Source organism: Puma concolor, chromosome D4, assembly GCF_028749965.1.
Source record: "Puma concolor isolate L17-30 chromosome D4, mPumCon1.1.hap2, whole genome shotgun sequence".
Lineage (NCBI taxonomy): Eukaryota > Metazoa > Chordata > Mammalia > Carnivora > Felidae > Puma > Puma concolor.
In genome coordinates, this window is record NC_141679.1 from 44087044 (window position 1) to 44105738 (window position 18695).

Sequence of the window (18695 nt, forward strand, 5' to 3'; positions counted from 1 at the left end):
ATTCCTGTTCTGCCACTTAGTATCCATGTGAGCCCTCTTTAACCCCTCCGAACCTTGGTTTTCTCATTACTAAATTAAAACGATTATACCCACCCTACAGAAGAGCAAGAATATGAAGAACATATAGTATCTGTAAAGTGCCTGACATACAATGGATGCTCATACGTCAGCATCTATAATCATATATAGAGATATAATCATAGAGAGAGATACATAGATAGAAGGTCATTATATCATACCATCTTCCAGGACATCACAAAATAAGGAGCTTTATTCTCATTTTGAGGAACTAGGGAACAACCTAGGCAGTTGTTCAAAGAGATGAGATAGAAAGTATGAAGGAAAACATAGTGTGATAGGGAATTAGCCTAAATCCAGGCAAAAGGGGAGAATGCTTATATTCTTCTGACATTTTTTTGCTATTGTTTCTGGTCTGGTAGAAAAGAGAAATGTGTATGCTCGCTATGCTTATACTTCCCAGACAGTTTTGGACAACTTTCCAAAGTGGTGTTGAATAGGAGATGAATTAAGGAGTACTTGGAAGCCTTTGGCCTGGGCAACACAGAGTATTTACAGATGGAAACTTCTCAGAATGGAGGAGAGAATCAAATGGGAAATGCCTCCAGGGTCAATTTGAGAACCACAGTTGTGAATAACGCTATATGTAAAAGTCATAAGCATACGAAATGCAGTTTCCAAGTTTGCAGAGACTATAAAAACTGGGAGCAGGGCAGATAGGGAGAGAAGAAACCAGTTTTAGTTTGGTTTGGCTTGTTTCCTTCATAGAACTAAAGGAAGTGGGGATAACAAATGTTTTTCCCAGTTGAAAACTATAGGAATAGTAAGTCAGAGGAAAGGGGGCTATCCCAGTAAATACCTGGGTCTCGGTGGGGGGGGGGGGGGGTGGAGAGAAGTATTGAAGGTCAATGCAAAGGTCACAAGAGCATCAGAGGACACAAGATCGTGACAACCAGGTGGCACAAATGAAGCTTAGAGTCCAGCCTTCTCTGTTCCCCAAAAGGTTAGGAGGTATCCAAAGATCCCTCTAGCATTTATTCTTCTTAGAAAAATGGTCCTAGAAAAAGGCAGAGTTCCGATAAAGTGGTTAACGTGGTTATATAAATGAGGAAGGCACTGAAACAAACCTGAAGCGAAAATTCCTCCATGTTCTAGGTCAGAGCCAGCAAACTCTTCTAGTAAAGGGCCAGATAATAAATGTTTTAGGCTTTGCAGGCCATCCTATCTTTGTCCCAACCATTCATTTCAGCCATTGTACCCTAAGAGCAGTAATAGAAAGCACTTAAATGAGCATGCTGGTGTTCCAATAAAACTCTGTTGACAAAAGCAGGTGGCAGCTGACCAGAGTTTGATCCCTCTCCCAGGCCAAGAGGAAATCAAGTCAGAGTCATTTCATGCATAGCTTGGCAGTTTGAAATGAATTACCCAGCTAGCAAATAAAACTACAAGTATTAGCAAATTCAAGATTTCATGAGTTTCTGAAGAGAAAGATGTTGAAGAGTTTGGCAGAAAGCACTAGGACAGGGTTAAGAATGTGTGGTCAGGTGGCCTTTCCCATTCCAAGAATATTTTCTATACTTCCACCTGGAGCAACCCTGAAGCTTCCAGCATCAAATAACTTTTAGTTGGCAATTACATTAAAAACAGCCAAGGTTATAAAAAGTTGCCCTAGCCAAATGGTGATATGAAACTCTTCGTGAACCTCAAATCGGTTCCCCAAAATATCTGTGCAAAACAAAACTCTCCCTTGCAAGTCTCTAGGCTACTATAATTTTTGGTTTCAGAAAAAAAAAAAATTCTTGCTCACAGAGGAGGTCTTCTCACAGCATTCTTTTTTTCCTCCAGCTTCAAGCTATTTAAAATCTAGAATATTCTTGTGAGTGATTATCCATTTCCCTGAGTAACTACAAACTTTGGCATAAATTACCCCCCCCAACAAAAATGAGGCCAAACCACATGCCTTCTAGTTATTTAAAATCCAGAATATTCTTGTTAGTTATTGTCCATTTCCCTGAGTAACTACAAACCTTGGCACAAATTACCCCCCACCAAAATGAAGCCAAACCACATGGCTTATTATTAGGCCCCAGTGGATGCCTGGATATGGTCAGTTTTTTTAAGGGTCAAAGTTCACTCCCCATTCCTGATTCCACCATGCACTAGCTGAGCAAGTTGCTTACCTTCTCTGAGCTTTTGCTTTCTCTCTCAAAAGGGATAAAAATATCAATCTAATAGGATGACATAATAAAATTGTAGAAAGCTTATACACTTTCTAATAAGTAACAGCCCCCACTGTCCCTTTGTGCTAGATTTGATTATCCTAATCTAAAAAATTTCTAGGCAGAGAAAAAAAAACCACCTGCATTTCAGAGTAAGTAAGAGTCCTCAGCATCTTTTCCTAAGAGTTTGGAGCTGATGTTCTTTACACAGCTGGCTTTCACTTCATGTATTTCCTTGTAGACTCACTTTTTACCAAATCTCATTCTTTTACTGATTATTTATATACTTTTTTTTTTTTTTTTTTTTTTGCAATTGCAGGATTCTGGCTTTTTTTTAAGCGTTCTAAGATTTCAGCATTTGGTTAATAGTGTTAAAGCAGTTATGAAAATAAGTAGTTGTACTTATTCAGAAATTTTGGAGTCGGGAATAGAACTGAGATGGTTGCCAACCTGACATGCCATGTGACCTCAGTCTCTGCCATGTGACCTCAGTCTCTGCTCCTCCTTTCCACCCCCAGTGCTACCACCAAGGTAAAGGCATTGTGGCTCACTCCCTGCTCATTCACACACAAAAAAACCCTTGTCCACCCACTTCCACGTACCTGGTTTCATTCCTTGAAACCTCTACATTTCTCAGTCATTTACCCTTGTCAGAACAGTTCCTCACAGCATCCAAAATACATAGGTTGAGACATGAAGAGTGAATGATAACAGTGATGGTCATGTCAATAACAACAACAACCTGTATTTCCATAGGTTTTAACACATTGGGCGATCATTTGCTTTGTTTTTGCTTTGTTTAATATAATTTATTGTCACATTGGCTTAGATACAACACCCAGTGCTCATCCCAACAGATCATGTGCAATCTTTAAATACCTGAGCACAGGTAGAATAGTCCCAACAATCTTAGATAGGTGCTATAATTCTCCTCATTCTATAGGTAAGGAAACTGTGACATTCAGAAGTTAAGAAATGACTTGCCCAAGGTTACAAAGTGACTAAGAGTAAAGCTGGGGTTGGAACCCAGGCAGCTTGCCTGCAGAGTCTATTCTCTTAACCACTATGCTATATTGTCAGCATGATCATTTTTAGCTCCATTATTCTGAAGTCTCTATCCAGCATGATAGCACTGTGCTAGGGAACTATTGAAGAGGGAACTATGAAAGAGGTAAAAAAAAAAACTCTCAGCCCTTGAAGTATTAGTTTACCACCTAACTGAAAAAATGAGACCTTGTAGAGTAGAAAAGGTTTTGTAGGACAGCTCAGAACAACTCTGGATGATCAGGAAAGGAAGAAATTCTTGTGGACAGTGGTAACACAAGTGGTAAAACTTGACTCATTCTTAACTGAAAGGGAGAATTTGGAAGGATAGATGGGAGGAGAAAGAGCATGAATTCAGCCCCAAGCTAATGACAAGGAGAGCCAAAGAGGCCATCTTGACTAGAGCAACAAGTTTCTGCTGGGATGTGGGACAGGTTAAGTTTTCAAGGATGAGAGGAAGATACTGTTCTAAAGAGAAAGAATGTACCTATGATTTCCAGCATCCAGTCCTGTGTTGAGACCTAAAATGGGTCTAAGAATGCTTGTTTATCAGAGGTACATGGGTGGCTTGGTCTGACTCTAGATATCAGGGTTATGAGTTCAAGCCCTGCATTGGGCTCTACGCTGGACATGAAGCTTACTTAAAAAAAAATTTTTTTTTTTAAATGCTTGCTTGTCATGGTGGGAGGCCTGAGATGGTACAGCATCGTGGCCTGTGTCGCCAATGGCTGTTTCTGTGTCCAGACCTTTAAAATTTCCTCTCAAAAAGGAGTTCCAAGATGATAACATAGGTGACTACCACCTGAATCATTTTTAAAAAATACCAATTTTTTAAATGCATTTGATGTTGAAGCTTATTTATTTTACTTAACCATAAGAATGGGTCTCCTTCCTTTGATTCTTATAAGAATTGTCTGAGGTCAGTATTATCCTCCATTTGCAGAAAGAACTTAGAGGCTCAGAGTTGAAAAGCTTACCCACGACCTCCACATGACTCTGTCTCTCTTGATTGAAATCAGAACCCTTCCTCTCCATAGCAGCTAGACATGGTTGGTCATGGAGGTCACTTTGAGAGATGGGCCTGCACAAGACCGTAGTGTTCACAGCTGAACCAAGGATTCAGAGGAAGGTATCATGATACCACCCCACTCTCAGAATTGCTAGAAGCTTTCTTTTAGACCCCCAGAGCCGCCTCCTTTTCAAATAAGAGTACTTTCTCACTGACCATTACAAATGCAGAGGAGATAACTTCACTTCAAGGAGCTTGTCCTTGATAGGACTGGCCCATGGACACTGTCCATATCCTACTCACAAGGTTGATCAGGGCCATACTTCTGTAACTATAGCAATTATTTTTACTCTCTCAGCTGCTCCTTCATTGCTAGAATGCTTGAGAAGACCTTCTGTCACAAAGAAGCTTACAAGGCCACCAGAAAAGCAAATTCCTTTATTTTCTGGCTAACACTATGACCAAAGAAATAAAGCAGTTAAGTTTTAGCTCATTAAACCAAAAGGGAAGTGGGGTAGGGGTATGGGAGAAAAGCAGCTAGTATTAATATACCTAATGTGACCACAGGACCATTTTCTATGTAGGCTTTAATTATGCCCCATTTCATGTCCCCTCATTCTCTGATTCCTTAAATTCCAAAACAACCCCAGAGAAATCTTTCTGGTTTTGCTTGGAAAGCAGCACTATGTTTCTGTGCCTGTGCATTCTAAAACAGGCCTGTCAAATCTGAAAACTAAATACAAGCTGACAGAAATCAGCTACTAACAAATTAAGTTAAATTAATAGAGTAGACGCCTGAAATACAAAGAAAACGTTTTTTCCCCAAGAATCTCTCTCCCTAGATGCCAGGCTAGATAAAGAGACTAAAGCCGACCTCATTCTCCACAGCAAGCCCTTTCCTTTGCCTTGTCATGTTTCCTAGAGAGCCCTGCATGGGAACCCTCTCCATAACTACTGCTCCCCCTGGTGGCAGCCTCCAAACCCCCAACTGTCAATGTGAAGGATATATCAAAGACATGATAAATGGAAAAAAAGAATGCTAGACTGAGAATCTCCACTTCAAATTCTGACTCTGCTACCAAATAACTCTGTAGCCCCCCCTTTGCTAAAAGGTTCAGTTTTATGAGTATAAATAATTTGTAAGTATATGCAATAAGTGACAATTTCAGATTTTTGTCCCATGTAGGTTTTGTTATCTTCTTTATCTCTATGTGTACATTTTATGGAATAAAAGAACATGCAAATGGTGAATATCAAGGCTTAGGTTCATTCCTTTCCATTCCCACTATTGCCATCCCTTATGGCTTTTAGCCTGGTGTGAAAGCTCTCCTCCTCCTCTTTATCACCTTTGTGGAAATCTTTTCCAAGCTTTAGACCGGCTCAGAAAGCATTATGGCTCACTCAGTAGCACCTGTGCAAAAGCTAACCCCCACCTTAAAAAGTAGGTGGTTCAGACCCACTGTGGTTTACACTTCCTGCATAAGATCAGGCAGATACAGTAGTTCTATGGGGGAAAAAATGATCTGAATATGGAGATCTAATAAATCGGGGGCTGGAGAGAATTGGCCAATAGCATCTCTTCCTTTCTTACAATATTACCACTCCTGTCCTTCCTTGCATTGAATTCTTCATTCAGAATGTCCAAGGTTACCTATAAAAGCATCATTGGAAATACCAAAAAATAGTCTGGAAAGTCCTTATATACCTTGTTTTTACAATTTCCTCTGAGTAGGAAAACCTACTTCAACTGGGTTTTAGATATTGATAAGCTGAAATGTAGGAAGGTAAAGATATTTGCCAGTGGTGACTACTTAAGCAGTACCAGGACCAAAATAAAGTTCAGAAGACCTGTCTTCTAGCCTCCTGCTCTGAATGTTCAAGATACCTTTCTGTAGGGAAGAGAGAGAGGGTGCTGGTTTTAAGGAGGCAACTATACCAATGGACTTGGGAATGTAGCAAATTCTAATCCCTACCTTTTGATTGTAGTAAAACTGAATAATGATTGACTAAACTCAGTCATCATGAAATTTGATTAAGCCTGCTTTTATTATTGCTGTTTGGAAATCATTATGGAGGCATACATGTTCCTGGACATCATAAGATTTATATCATAAAGTCAGTCTTTGATTTTCCTTAAAACAGTCTGAATACCTGAAGGGATTTAACAATGATAATATGTGGTGTCTATTAAGATTCCTTTTAGTGACATTATTACATATTATGTGGTTTACCAGAGATCAGAAATTTGGATAGTCATCTTTCTCTTATTAGCTTCTTTGAAAGAAACTAACATGTAATTGTTTGACTTAGAGAAAAAGCACTTCACATTTGATGGATGTGTGAATGAATGAGTGGATGAGTTTTACCACAGTTTACCATGGTGTCTCTCCCATCCCTCTTGAAGCTTCAGCTCCAGTTCAATGCCACAAAAGCTTGACTGTCCTCAGCGGTAAAGGTGATGGTCTGGAATGGCACTGAATCAAACACAGACCATCCAGAAACTTCCCTTTAGCTGAGGTTTTCTATTTCCTTCCCCATTTTTATCAGAACTGCATAACTAGATTGAAGATTGAAACATGTAAGCCTTGCTTTCCCCCCTTCCTGCCTTTCTCCTGACAGGAAGTAAGAATAAGCAGTACAATAGGCCCAAGGCCAAAGACAGACTTGAGGGAGCCTGATTCATTGCCAGACAGGTCGCCCACCTCAGAATAACTAAGAGCTGACAAGAGGCAGTGCCAAACTGCCAGTCCCATAGAGTCTGGAGAGGACCCAACAGGAGAAATAGTGAAGAAAGAAAAGAATTGTATAGTTGTATATATAGGGAGAACGTGTTGTTGGGGCAGGAGGTCCGACTCCTAGTGTTAATTTCACCCACCAAGTGTTGTGAGTTCTTCTGACATTTTCATGTGCTTTTTCCCCCTTTCCTGAAAAATGACCCCTGTTTCCAACTTACCTCCTACAGATGGATGTTAATGTGATATTAGGTAAACAGATCTTTGGGCCTTTTGAAACTAGGGAGGTGGAAATTATCACAAAGATGGAAATGACTGACTATAGGAGGCTACAAGCCACCTCTAAGGCATTTCTGTGCGTTGAATGGTTTACAAACCTAAGGCCCTGGCAGGTCCAGGCCCTGGATCTCTGAGCCTCCTACCCTGTTCTCCTCCCTTCCGTCTGGATCCCCACCTCCATCAACAGATTCCAGTTATCATCAGCCTCACCAAGTCACCAAGATATCAGTTTCAAGTCATCATTAGTCACTAACTGCCATGATGTAGCAGCTAGTTCTTAGAAATGACATAATCCAGAAAAGAAAAAATAGTAGACTGAGACTGGAGTGGGTTTTGAAGCTCATGTTAGACACTCACAATGTGATTCTTATAATTCTTTTCAGGGGAAGCAAAGTGTCTGAACTAGATGGGGATTATTCTGGAATTCTCTACCATTGCCCTAAAGGGCAGGCTTTGCCTTCATTCTGTTGTGCACCTCCCCTACAGAGGGTCTTTCATTAAGTATTATGGGAAATAATTAGATCTGAGTTTTACACCCCCTAATGTTCACAGGCTCTGAAGGTAATAGATGAATGTATGACTACCTAGAATTGAGAGGTATTTAGGCATACAATTTCCTTCAAACATATGCATCAAGATTCTCTCATCAATATTTTTGACTTTTCGCTTCCTCTCACCTCTGAGTCTTTACTCCAGATGCCTTTCTCCATATCTGGAAGCCCTGCCTACTGTTCACCATCCAATAAAGCTCCAGTCCTCCTTTATGATTTTTCCTTTTCCATAATAAGCCTTTTCCAAATCCATCTGCACCATTCATTCCAACATCCCCTCTTATCCCTGTTGTGGGTGTTCTATGTATTCAGCACACATCTGCTATCTACTCCAACTGGTATTTTTAGATCAAGTAATCAACAAGCTGATTAAGCAATCAAAAGGCTCATTTGGGGTTGCTATCAGAATCACACCAAACATAGTGGCAAGAGAGCCTGGTTTCCTGAGTGTCACTGTGGCTGGTTTGTCTCTGTCTTAAAACACTGTTCTTTCCTGCCTTACCAGTATTAAATGCCAAAAAGGAGTCAACTGACGTGACCAGGTCTACATTTCTTTTCTGTTGCTCCAGGATTCTTCTACAGCCAGATGATTCCTTACAGATCCTGGCACCAGTGGAAGCTGATGTGGGTTTCTACACTTGCAATGCCACAAATGCCTTGGGATATGACTCTGTCTCCATTGCCGTCACATTAGCAGGTAACATGAAAATCCTGTGTAGTTTGACTCGCTGCTGTGCCGTTATTGAGTAGATACCTACAGTGTGCCAAGCCGGCCCAGGAACACATCCATAAATGAGATTTAGACACTGCCTTCAGAAAGGTTATAAGCTATAGTTATAATTAAATGGAGATGAAGTATAATATGAGGTATAATGAATGAATGAATGAGTGAATGAAATAAGTGCTGTAAATGATAACCTAAGGGTGTGCAAGGACATTTCATCCCATCTGGGAGATGTCAGAGTCAGAATGAATGGACTTTGATAAGTATAGGTGGGTGACATATTCCAGAAAGAAAGAACAACATAAGCAAAGGAGTTGTGTACTAGTAAATAACATGTTAGGGAACATGAGCCATGACCTGTCATTTCTCCTTGTTACACCTGTTGCAAAGAACACTTCAAGACTCATGGGTAGTTGGAATTCTGTGGTCATGGTTTAAAGCAGGAGTGTTCTTCTCTCTGATTCTGTTTTATTTAAACCTCTTGCTGTACTGCACCTGCCAACACTTTCCCCTTATCCATAAAGGTCAGGCAAAACATTCTACACATGTGATGTAAGAACATTGCAATGCAGAACATGATGTCTCCCAAGGTTGTAGTCTTGTCATCATGTACTTTATAAAACCTCATTTACATAGGACACAAATCCTTGCCTGTGAAACTGAAAAAGACCTTAGATACCAACTGTACCAGTGCCCTCATTTCTTAGAGGCCAGGTAAGCTGAGGTCATGCAACCACTCAGCTGGTTGTAGAGATAAGGGAATGAGGCCTCCTAACTCCCAGCTCATTGTTCCCTATCCACCTATCCTACCAAAGGAGGATCTTTTTTCTCAGATCTGGGCCAGGCAGTCTTTTTTGGCAGTATGTTGCATGTGTTTGTATTTATTCTTTTCAGTTGCTGCTCCCGTCAGATGATTCAGTAGATGCTAGAAAAGCCAACATCACCCCACACTGACCTCATCGGTCCATGCTGGGATTATGTTGTCACACTGTTCTCCAGTCACACATGCTACTCCCTTGCATATCTGTTTAGCAACAGCATTTCTGCCCCCATGACCTAAGGCTGATCAGAAAAGGGACCTTTAGCAGGAGGCTTTCCAGGGAAGATGAAAGTCAGCAGTGAATAAGGCAAGCTGAGGGGCCCAGGGGTAGATTAAAGACTGATAATTTTAATGCCTATTTTGTGTGTGTGAATAGAACACTTGCTTTTCTCCTAATGTATTCCAGCTACAATCTTTATTCCCCTCTTTATACAGAGTCCAGATGCACAGCACCAATCTCCTAAAATCTCTTCTGCCTTCCACACTCCAGCCTGCCGTAGCAAGGGCACTGCTGACATGCTTCCAATTGTTGGCAAAGAGTGGCTGTTACGGAACTAACTCTCTTGTTTATATTTATCCTGATACGGTTCAGTTCCGTCACAGACTAAATACCCTTTGTTCACCTGAATTTAATACGATGAATGGAAACCTGTCTGGAATTAAGTAAGGCAATTGTAACATCAGACTTGTCTTCAACTCTTTGGAGAAGAGCTATTGGAGGCTGCCAAAGTGTTCAAAGCCAGAAAAGAGAGAACAGCAAAAGAGGCACTAGGGAATGGAAGAAAAGGGTTTGGCCTATGAATTTGATCACAAACACCACACCTAGGACTGTGCCCTTGTACTTCAGTGGTGGGGTTTGTTCAGGTGTGCTCACGAATCCAATAGTCCCGCTAAAAATTAAGGCTCAAAATGTGCATATGTTGCCTTAAGATTGTATTTGTGTCTTTACCTGGAATTATCTGCTACACCTGTGCCAATGTCAACACCTAGTATTAAGTGGTACACCAGCTGCCGTTCTAAGCACACCCTCTGCCAAGTACTGGGGAACAATGAGCAATAAATAAGGCCTGAGTTTTGTGCTCCATAATGCTTACAGACTAGTAAAGGCAATAGATGTATACAGGACTACCTAGAATCGAGAGATAATTATAATTTCCTTCAAATGTATGCAAGATCCTATGTAGCAGCATATAAAATACCACCCAAATATACACTAAATTTAAGGGGGAAATGGATGTCAAGCATTTCTAAATTTGATTACCAATTATACTGCTTATCTTGAACAAAGTATGCAACCTCACTGAGTTTTCATTCTCATCTGTAAAAATGAAATTAATAATGTTTTATGGGATTTTGTGAATTAAATAAGATTGTGCATGTGAAAAAGCGCCTAGCCCAATGCCAGGCACATAGTTCACACTTGATAAATGTTTCCTTTCTCTAGCTCTTCTAAAATGAAATACCTCCTGAAAGCAATTCTAAAATGTGTAAAACATTAGTTCAAGTTTGCTTCTACGTATTTTTCATTATAAGTCTTCATATTGAAACTCTGTGTACAGACTTAGGAACTGATTCAGCTCACTTGCAATTAAATCTTCATGGTAAGGGGCACCTGGGTGGCTCGGTCACATAAGCCTCCGACTTCAGCTTAGGTCATGATCTCACAGTTTGTGGGTGCAAGCCCTGCATTGGGCTCTGTGCTGACAGCTCAGAGCCTGGAGCCTGCTTCAGATTGTGTGTCTCCATTGCTTTCTTTTCCCCTCCTCCACTCGAACTCTGTCTCTTTCTCTCTCTCTCTCTTTAAAATAAATATTTAAAAATTTTTGTTTAAATCTTCATGGTAAAATCTCAGTGCTTATGCACATCTAAAAACATGGCAGGTTTTGTGTGTGTGTGTGTGTGTGTGTGTGTGTGTGTGTGTGTGTGTGTTTTCCTTGACCTCAGTATGAATGTTAGACCAAAAGGGAAAAACATCTTTTTGAGACTCAAGATACTCAGGTGTGTCCACGATTTTGAACCTTGGTCTGGCCAGTGTGCCTGAGTTGACCAGAAATGGGGAAATTTGTTCATAATAATTCACAAGAGCAAACAGAGCCTGACAGTTAAGCTTGAGGGCTCTGTAGCCTCATGGTCTGGATTGGAATCCTGGCTCTGTCGCTTCCTGGCTATATACCCTTGAGCAGCTTCTTTACTCTTCTCTGACTTGGCCTCTTCGTTTGTAAATGGTTATTAAACTAGCACACGATTCAGTGGGGTTTTGCGAAGATTAAATACATTCATTCATATAAAATGCTGATAATTGTGCCTGGAATATAGCAAGCGCTCAATATTTGTTAGCTATTATTATTGTGAGGATAACACATAAAACAAAAGCCAAGTTGTTTTTACAGTAGGGAAGACTCCTCAGAGACTGGAATGCTCACAAACCTTTTGTAGAGCACCTTGCTCTCAATGTCTCAATGCCAGCTGGGGAAGTTGAATTAGCCATCTGGAAAGGGCCGGCCTTCCTGGATTCAGAGGAAGGGAGACAGCTTGTGGTAAGGAATATTTCACATGGGCCACAGGAAAGGGGGCCTGATGAGCTCTCCTTGGCTCACAACCAGACCTCTTCCATTGAGTTGCCCCGTCCTCTATAGGGAGTATGCCCCATTTCTGCTTCTCAGATTCATTTTTGGTCCATTGCTACTCTCTACACAATTTTTCTTTAAACACAATTCAGCTTCAGACATGCTATTACAGCCAAATCTTCCTCCTTATGCCTTATTCGGTCCTATAAAATATTTTCTTCAGTATCCTTTTGCTTTTCTTCAAACCCATCCATTATGTGCTGACTTATCTTTGAGTCTCAGAGATTTGAGACTACTTTGCTTCTCAGTATGGAGATAGCCTCCTGTCAACCTCCCTGGTTCAGAATGGAAGCCCACAGCCATGTAAACACAGGGGCACAAAATTCCTTTGTGTCCTAAAGTGACTTAATTGGATACGTGTTTCACTGCTCAGAATGTAGATGACAGTAGCATACGGTGGATGGAAGGGTAATAGGAGGGAGGGAGGAGTGTAAGATTATCCCCAAAATGTCACATACGTAACTCTTTGAAGTATTTATTACTTTACATGAGGTATAGACAGTTCTGGGTAAAAGGAGAGTTTCTGGTGTGCACAGAGATGGGCACAAAGATTGGAGAACCCTCGTGACTAGTCAGATTCAACACTCAGCCAGGTTGCTCAGAAACCAAGCTGAATGGTAAAGCAGGGTTTTGAAGGAAAGCAGTAGTTTCCTGGCAAATTGCTTCAGTCTGGATCAGTGGAGTTTAGCTCTACTTACCAATGCAGATGAGTCCTGTCCAGGTGTAAACCATGGATGAGGTCATAGCCATGAGGGAAACGTGTTTGGTTGTCATTGATTTTATAAGATCACAAAAGAGATACTGTAAGGCCTGCCTGACATCATCACTGGAAAATGGGAAGAAGGTGAGGGATGAGCTTATCTTTCATTGAAAGGAGAGAACACAGATGAGCTCATCTGAAGTTTTCACAGGAAGAGAGAGACAGAAAATATTTCTCCTTTCCTGGCATGCTTTTCTGCTTTTTGATGAGTTGAATAGCTGACACATACTGTGTCTAATAAAGAGATCACAGAAAAGAAAAAGGAAAATAAAAAGGCAGTTGTCCTTGAAATTCTTCTTTCTCTGCCCCCTCCCCATCATGATTTAGTAGCTGCAATAAAAGATGAGCAGTTTTGTAAGGTTTTATAATGTAAGTCATTTTAAATTGGCATTTCTGAATTTTTTTTAGCCAGCAATTCTGTTAACCAGAGAAGGGCTTTTCTTTACAGATGGCTAGAGAGGGTTTCGTCACCAGTGGCAAAAACAAAGGGAGGTTTTCTCCAGTGCTCTGGATCGGAGGGAAAGGTAGACAAGTTTGGCTATGTTCCAGATGGTGCTCTGGACCACAGGGTATTGGCCATTGACTAATCCAAGCTGCCATCAAGGGATTTTATTATCTGATATAATCCTGAGTAATCAGCATCCTTAAGTTTTGTTCTGTATGCACAGATGTGTAGCCTGCCCACTACAGAGCACTAGTCTTTACAGAACTTAGATAAAATGGGCATGAATTTAGCAGGAGAATCCAACTAACCTGCTCTGCTTTTCAGTAGACTAAAGGAAATGAAGTACACACAATCCTGGGGCCCCTGGGTGGCTCAGTCAGTTAAGCGTCAACTCTTGATTTCAGCTCAGTTCATAATTTCACAGTTCATGAGCTGGAGCCCTGCATTGGGCTCCACGCTGACAGCACAGAACCTGCTTGGGATTCTCTCTGTCCTCTCTACCCCTCCCCTGCTCACGTGCTGTCTCAAAATAAACAAACATAAAAAGTACAAATGATCCAAACTAGCCTGTCTCAAATTCTGAAAAAGCAATGCCCACATCTGTCCGAAGGAATGAGGGAAGGATGGGTGGTTGGACAGAGAGCAGGATATAGCATAGCCTGGGTTAGTTGTTTCTGAGAAACACTGCAGCATCACATGGTTGTACTAGATGTGGGGTCACTTGTCTAGGATTCTGCAGTGGAACATGCAGAAAAAGCGAGGACAGCACCACTTGCTGCCTTAGTCTTCCAATAAATCATAGACTCCACCTGAATCATTAGAAGAGGTAAATGACACACTAACAATGGCAAAAAATATCTTTAGGAAATGGTATTGAAAACAAGAGAGTAGAAGGAAGCCACACAGCCTGGGAATGTTCTGAAAAGGAGTCTGAGCCCTGACCACCACCTTAGGCCCTACAATGTTTATACTAAAGGCACACCAACTAAACAGGATAGCAAGGTCAAAGAAATCCCAATTCCTCTCATTTTTGGTGCCAAATAATTAATAGTCACAATGTTCCCGAATCATCACAAATAGATTAAATTGGGTTAAAACTATTTTTTCAGCTTTATCAAGGTATAATTTATATCACCCATTGTCAGGGTGCAATTCAGTGATTTTTTTTTAGCAAATTTTTTTTACTTTTTTTTTTTTTAACATTTATTCATTTTTGAGAGACAGAGAAAAAGCATGAGCAGGGGAAGGACAGAGAGAGAGGGAGAAACAGAATTTGAAGCAGGCTCCAGGCTCTGAGCTGTCAGCACAGAGCCCAATACAGGGCTTGAACCCCCAAGCCATGAGATAATGACCTGAGCCAAAGTCAGAGCCTTAACCGACTGAGCCACCCAGGCGCCCCATTTTTAGCAAATTTTTAAGTTGTGTAACCATCACTCTGATCCAAGGTTATTGTTTTTTTAAAAAATATTATTTAGGGGCGCCTGGGTGGCGCAGTCGGTTAAGCGTCTGACTTCAGCCAGGTCACGATCTCGCGTGTCCGTGAGTTCGAGCCCCGCGTCAGGCTCTGGGCTGATGGCTCGGAGCCTGGAGCCTGTTTCCGATTCTGTGTCTCCCTCTCTCTCTGCCCCTCCCCCGTTCATGCTCTGTCTCTCTCTGTCCCAAAAATAAATAAAAAAACGTTGAAAAAAATTTTTAAAAAAAAATTATTTAAATTATTAAATTATTTAAAATTTTTAAAAATGATCCACATACTACACAATTCAGCCATTGACAGTATATAATTCGATGGCTTTTAGTACCTTAAGTTGTACATCCATCACCTTGCTCAAGTTTAGAGCATTTTCATTATACTGAAAATAAAATCCATACCCTTTAACTATCACTCCCTAGTCCCCCCATTTCCTCTAGCTCTAAGCAAGCACTGATGTATGTGTCCATCGATGTACCTATTCTGGGAATTTCATATCAATGGATCACACAATACATGGTCATTTGTTACTTTCACTTAGCATAACGTTTTCAAACGTCATCCACATTGTAACACATCTGCTAAATTTTTTATGGTGGAATACTGTTCCATTGTATGAATATACCACATTTATTCATCAGTTGATGGATATTTGGGTTGTTTTTACTTTTTGTATGTTGTGAATAATGCTGTGTGAACATTCACGTGCAGTGTGGAATTATGTTTTCCTTTCTCTTGGGAGTAGATACCTAAAAGTGGGATAGCTGGTTTATGTGCCACATTTGGATTTAACTTTTTAAGAAATTACCAACTGTGTTCCAAAGTGGCCGAACCATTTTGCATTTCCACCAGCAATGCATGAGAGTTTCAGTTTCTCCACATCCTCGCCAATGCTTGTTATTGTCCATTCTTTTTATTATAACCATGCTCATGAATGAGAATATTTCATTGTGATTTTAATTTCTATTTCTCTCATGATTAATGATGTCAAGTATCTTTTTTGTGCTTACTAGTCATTTATATACCTTCTTTGTTGTAGTGATAACTTTGTCAAAACAACACAAATATATTATCTTACAGTTCTTTGGTCAAAGTCTAGTACAGTCTCACAAGGTAAAATCAAGAGGTCAACAGGCTGCATTCATTTCTGAAAGCTCTAGGGAAGATTGCTTTTCGTTTTTTGCTCATTTAGATCGTTGGCAATACTTAATTCCTTGCTACCTAGGACTGTGGTTTCTGTTTTGTTACTGGCTATGAACCGGGTGCCATTCCCAGATTCTGGAAGGTACTGCATTGCTTGGCATCTGGCCCTCTTCGTCCATCTTCAAAGCTAGAAATGGTGGACTGAGCCCTTCTCATGATGCCTCTCTCTGACACACTTCTCCCTGTTCTGATTTTAAGAGCTCATATGATAGACTGAGCCCACCTAAATACTCTAGAATAATTTCCCTATTTTAAAGTCAGCTGGTTAGCACCCTTAGTTTCCTTTTGCCACACAACATAACATGAACACCAATTCCAAGGATTAGGATGCAGACATCTTTGGGGGGTGGGGGTCATTATTCTGCCTAGCATACCCTGTCTGAAAGGCATAGCTCATTTTCATCTAACTGTTGACATAGAAAAATGCATATAGATAGACCTTCTAATTTTTCCAGATAAGCCAAACCAAAACAGACACAGATCTCCATTTTTAACTAAGCTCAACTAATTCAAACTTTAAAAAAAATTATTTTGAGGCTAAACATGTCTGTGCTGTGAACATAGCCTGGAGTTTACCAGTACTGTCTGGTTTCTGTATTTTGTTTTCTGTATTCTCTGATTACATGTTACACCACATTTCCCAGTGTTGTCAGAGTATTATGCAAAGCATAATAATTTATTAGATTATACTAACTAAAACCATGTAGCAATTTGGATGAAAGAGAAGCATTTATTTTTTGCTATTACAAAAAAAGGAAACTATTGTAATAATGGAATAAATAGGATTCTAGGCAAAGTATTTGCCTCATTTCAAAATTTAGAAACAGATTTAGAACTATAAATCTGTGTCCTTATTATAAACAGAGGGGTTTTAAACATGCACACGTGAGTCTCTTGAAGACCTAAGACTCCTATGAATTTCTTACATGCAAATCAAGAACAGTCCCCACTCCACCACCACTACCAGCTATAAACTCCCCGTACCTGAAATCCTAGCATTTACAAATTTATTCCTTTCTTTGGAAAACCAGAAGACTAGATAGCAAAGAAGTACAGCTTTTGCAGTGATGTCTTAGAAAAATAATAGGTGAGAGGAAAGTTTTCCAAAGGACCAGTGATGAGAAAGGGGACAGGGTAAGCAGAGTGGACTGAAAGATCAGATGCCAATCAGGAGGCAGGAGATGGAAGAGGAGGAGACCCCACATGAGAGACAGCAGGACAGGAAGTAGTTAAAAACTCCTGAGCTATAAAATGTGAAAGGTATTTGGAAGGAGAACCAGACTAAGGGGAAAAAAATCATGCTTTTCAGTGTAACTATTATCTGTAACAAAGCAACTCTTGTTGAAATTGCCAGGTAGCCAGATACTGAAAAGTTTCTGGCCGGCACGGGATGGTAACTGGTAATAGTCAGTATCCATCATTACTAATTTCAGATGTCTAAGATGTTGGTATTTATAAGGGCTTTTATGAGATCGCACTGATCGTGGTTAACTGTATTTAACTCATGAGTCTCAAATTCTTCAACCGGGAATTCTCACTTCAGAGAGCTTTTGCAGATTTACCTCCAGTGGCCCGTGTGAGAAACCGGTGATACTTACAGAAGTGAGCATTTCTTATGGCATTGTTTGGATAGTCGCATTTATTACAAGACATCATCCATTGATTAAATCTGGGCTGACTACAGTTTGCTTTGTTTTAGATATTGAAAGTATGTGACATTTGTAACACCTCATTGCTGAATAATCTTTTCATTAGTGGGTGTCACTACCTTCTTCACCTTTCTCCTGAATTGAGATTTGGGGCCACTGGCTATCACAGCTGGCTTCCTGAACTGTACTGCAGGGGTCCCTGGCAAGTCAGCCTAGCACACGCAGTCTCATTTCTCTGCAAGTAGATGCTTTCTGGGGTCTCCAACAAGACCAATCCTGGGGTGACTTTTAAGCTCTCTGTGTCTGTCCAGATGCTGATGGCAGTTTCGGGAGAATCCATCGTATTTAAATTTCTTCTTTTTGTAATTATCCTGAAACCTTCACAGTTTTTCAAAATTGAAACAGTTGAGTTCCTTCTCACTAACAGATTTGATCCTTCTCTGTTTTCTTGTTCATTTCCTCTTTATTTTCTTTAAACTTGCTTCTTAGTTTACCAAAAGTTCCCAACACCGTCACAGCATTTCCTCCCATTTTGCAGATCTGATGCCGATAATCACTAACATTTATTCAAACCTCATACTGTGCTAAGGAATCCTTCTAACAGCTTTACATACATTAATGTGTCTATTCTCTGCAGTCATAAAAGCAGAAAACCAAGGCACAAAGAGATTAAATAACTTGCCTAAGGTCACTCTCCAGTGATGGAGTCCAGACACCTGATGTGTGGGCTGCCCCTTCTTGTGCCCATGCCCACTGTAGACATCACTAGTTTATCATGCTTTTTTTTTTTGCTGCTCAGTCCTCATACATGTTACCCAGAGTCCATACCTGAATGGTACCCTAGGAGGACTCTGCCAATCGCTAGTTCAGGCTTCAGAATCTCAAACCTATGTGCCGTTGGCACATCCTTTCTGGAGCTCTCAGGTAGTCTCTAAACCCACCGCCTGCAGTTCCCATTTCTGTCACTGCCCTGTACCACAGTCATCTTCAACATGTCCCATTCTGCCTGGGAATGAACGCACATGCACATTTCCCAGCATAGATTGCCTCCAGCTACACAGTAAGAACCTCAAGTCTTTGAAGTATGATTCACTTTTGATGGCTCACAATAGTAAAGAACCATTTTCAAATGATGTTTGTGACTCAT

The 18695-nt window shown here is 40.5% G+C and overlaps 1 protein-coding gene across 6 annotated transcripts in view; it reads left to right on the forward strand.

The window, feature by feature from the left end:
* The window catches only part of ADAMTSL1 (ADAMTS like 1), an 885884-nt gene that overhangs the window by 775306 nt on the left and 91883 nt on the right, over nucleotides 1–18695 (forward strand). For all 6 annotated transcript variants that reach the window (XR_015243567.1, XM_086685377.1, XM_086685374.1 and 3 more), the window contains one exon: nucleotides 8422–8549. Coding sequence is in view for 5 of the 6 variants with exons in the window: in XM_086685377.1 (XP_086541503.1) it covers nucleotides 8422–8549 (128 nt within the window). In the remaining variant the exon portion in view is untranslated. The remainder of the gene's footprint in view (nucleotides 1–8421; nucleotides 8550–18695) is intronic.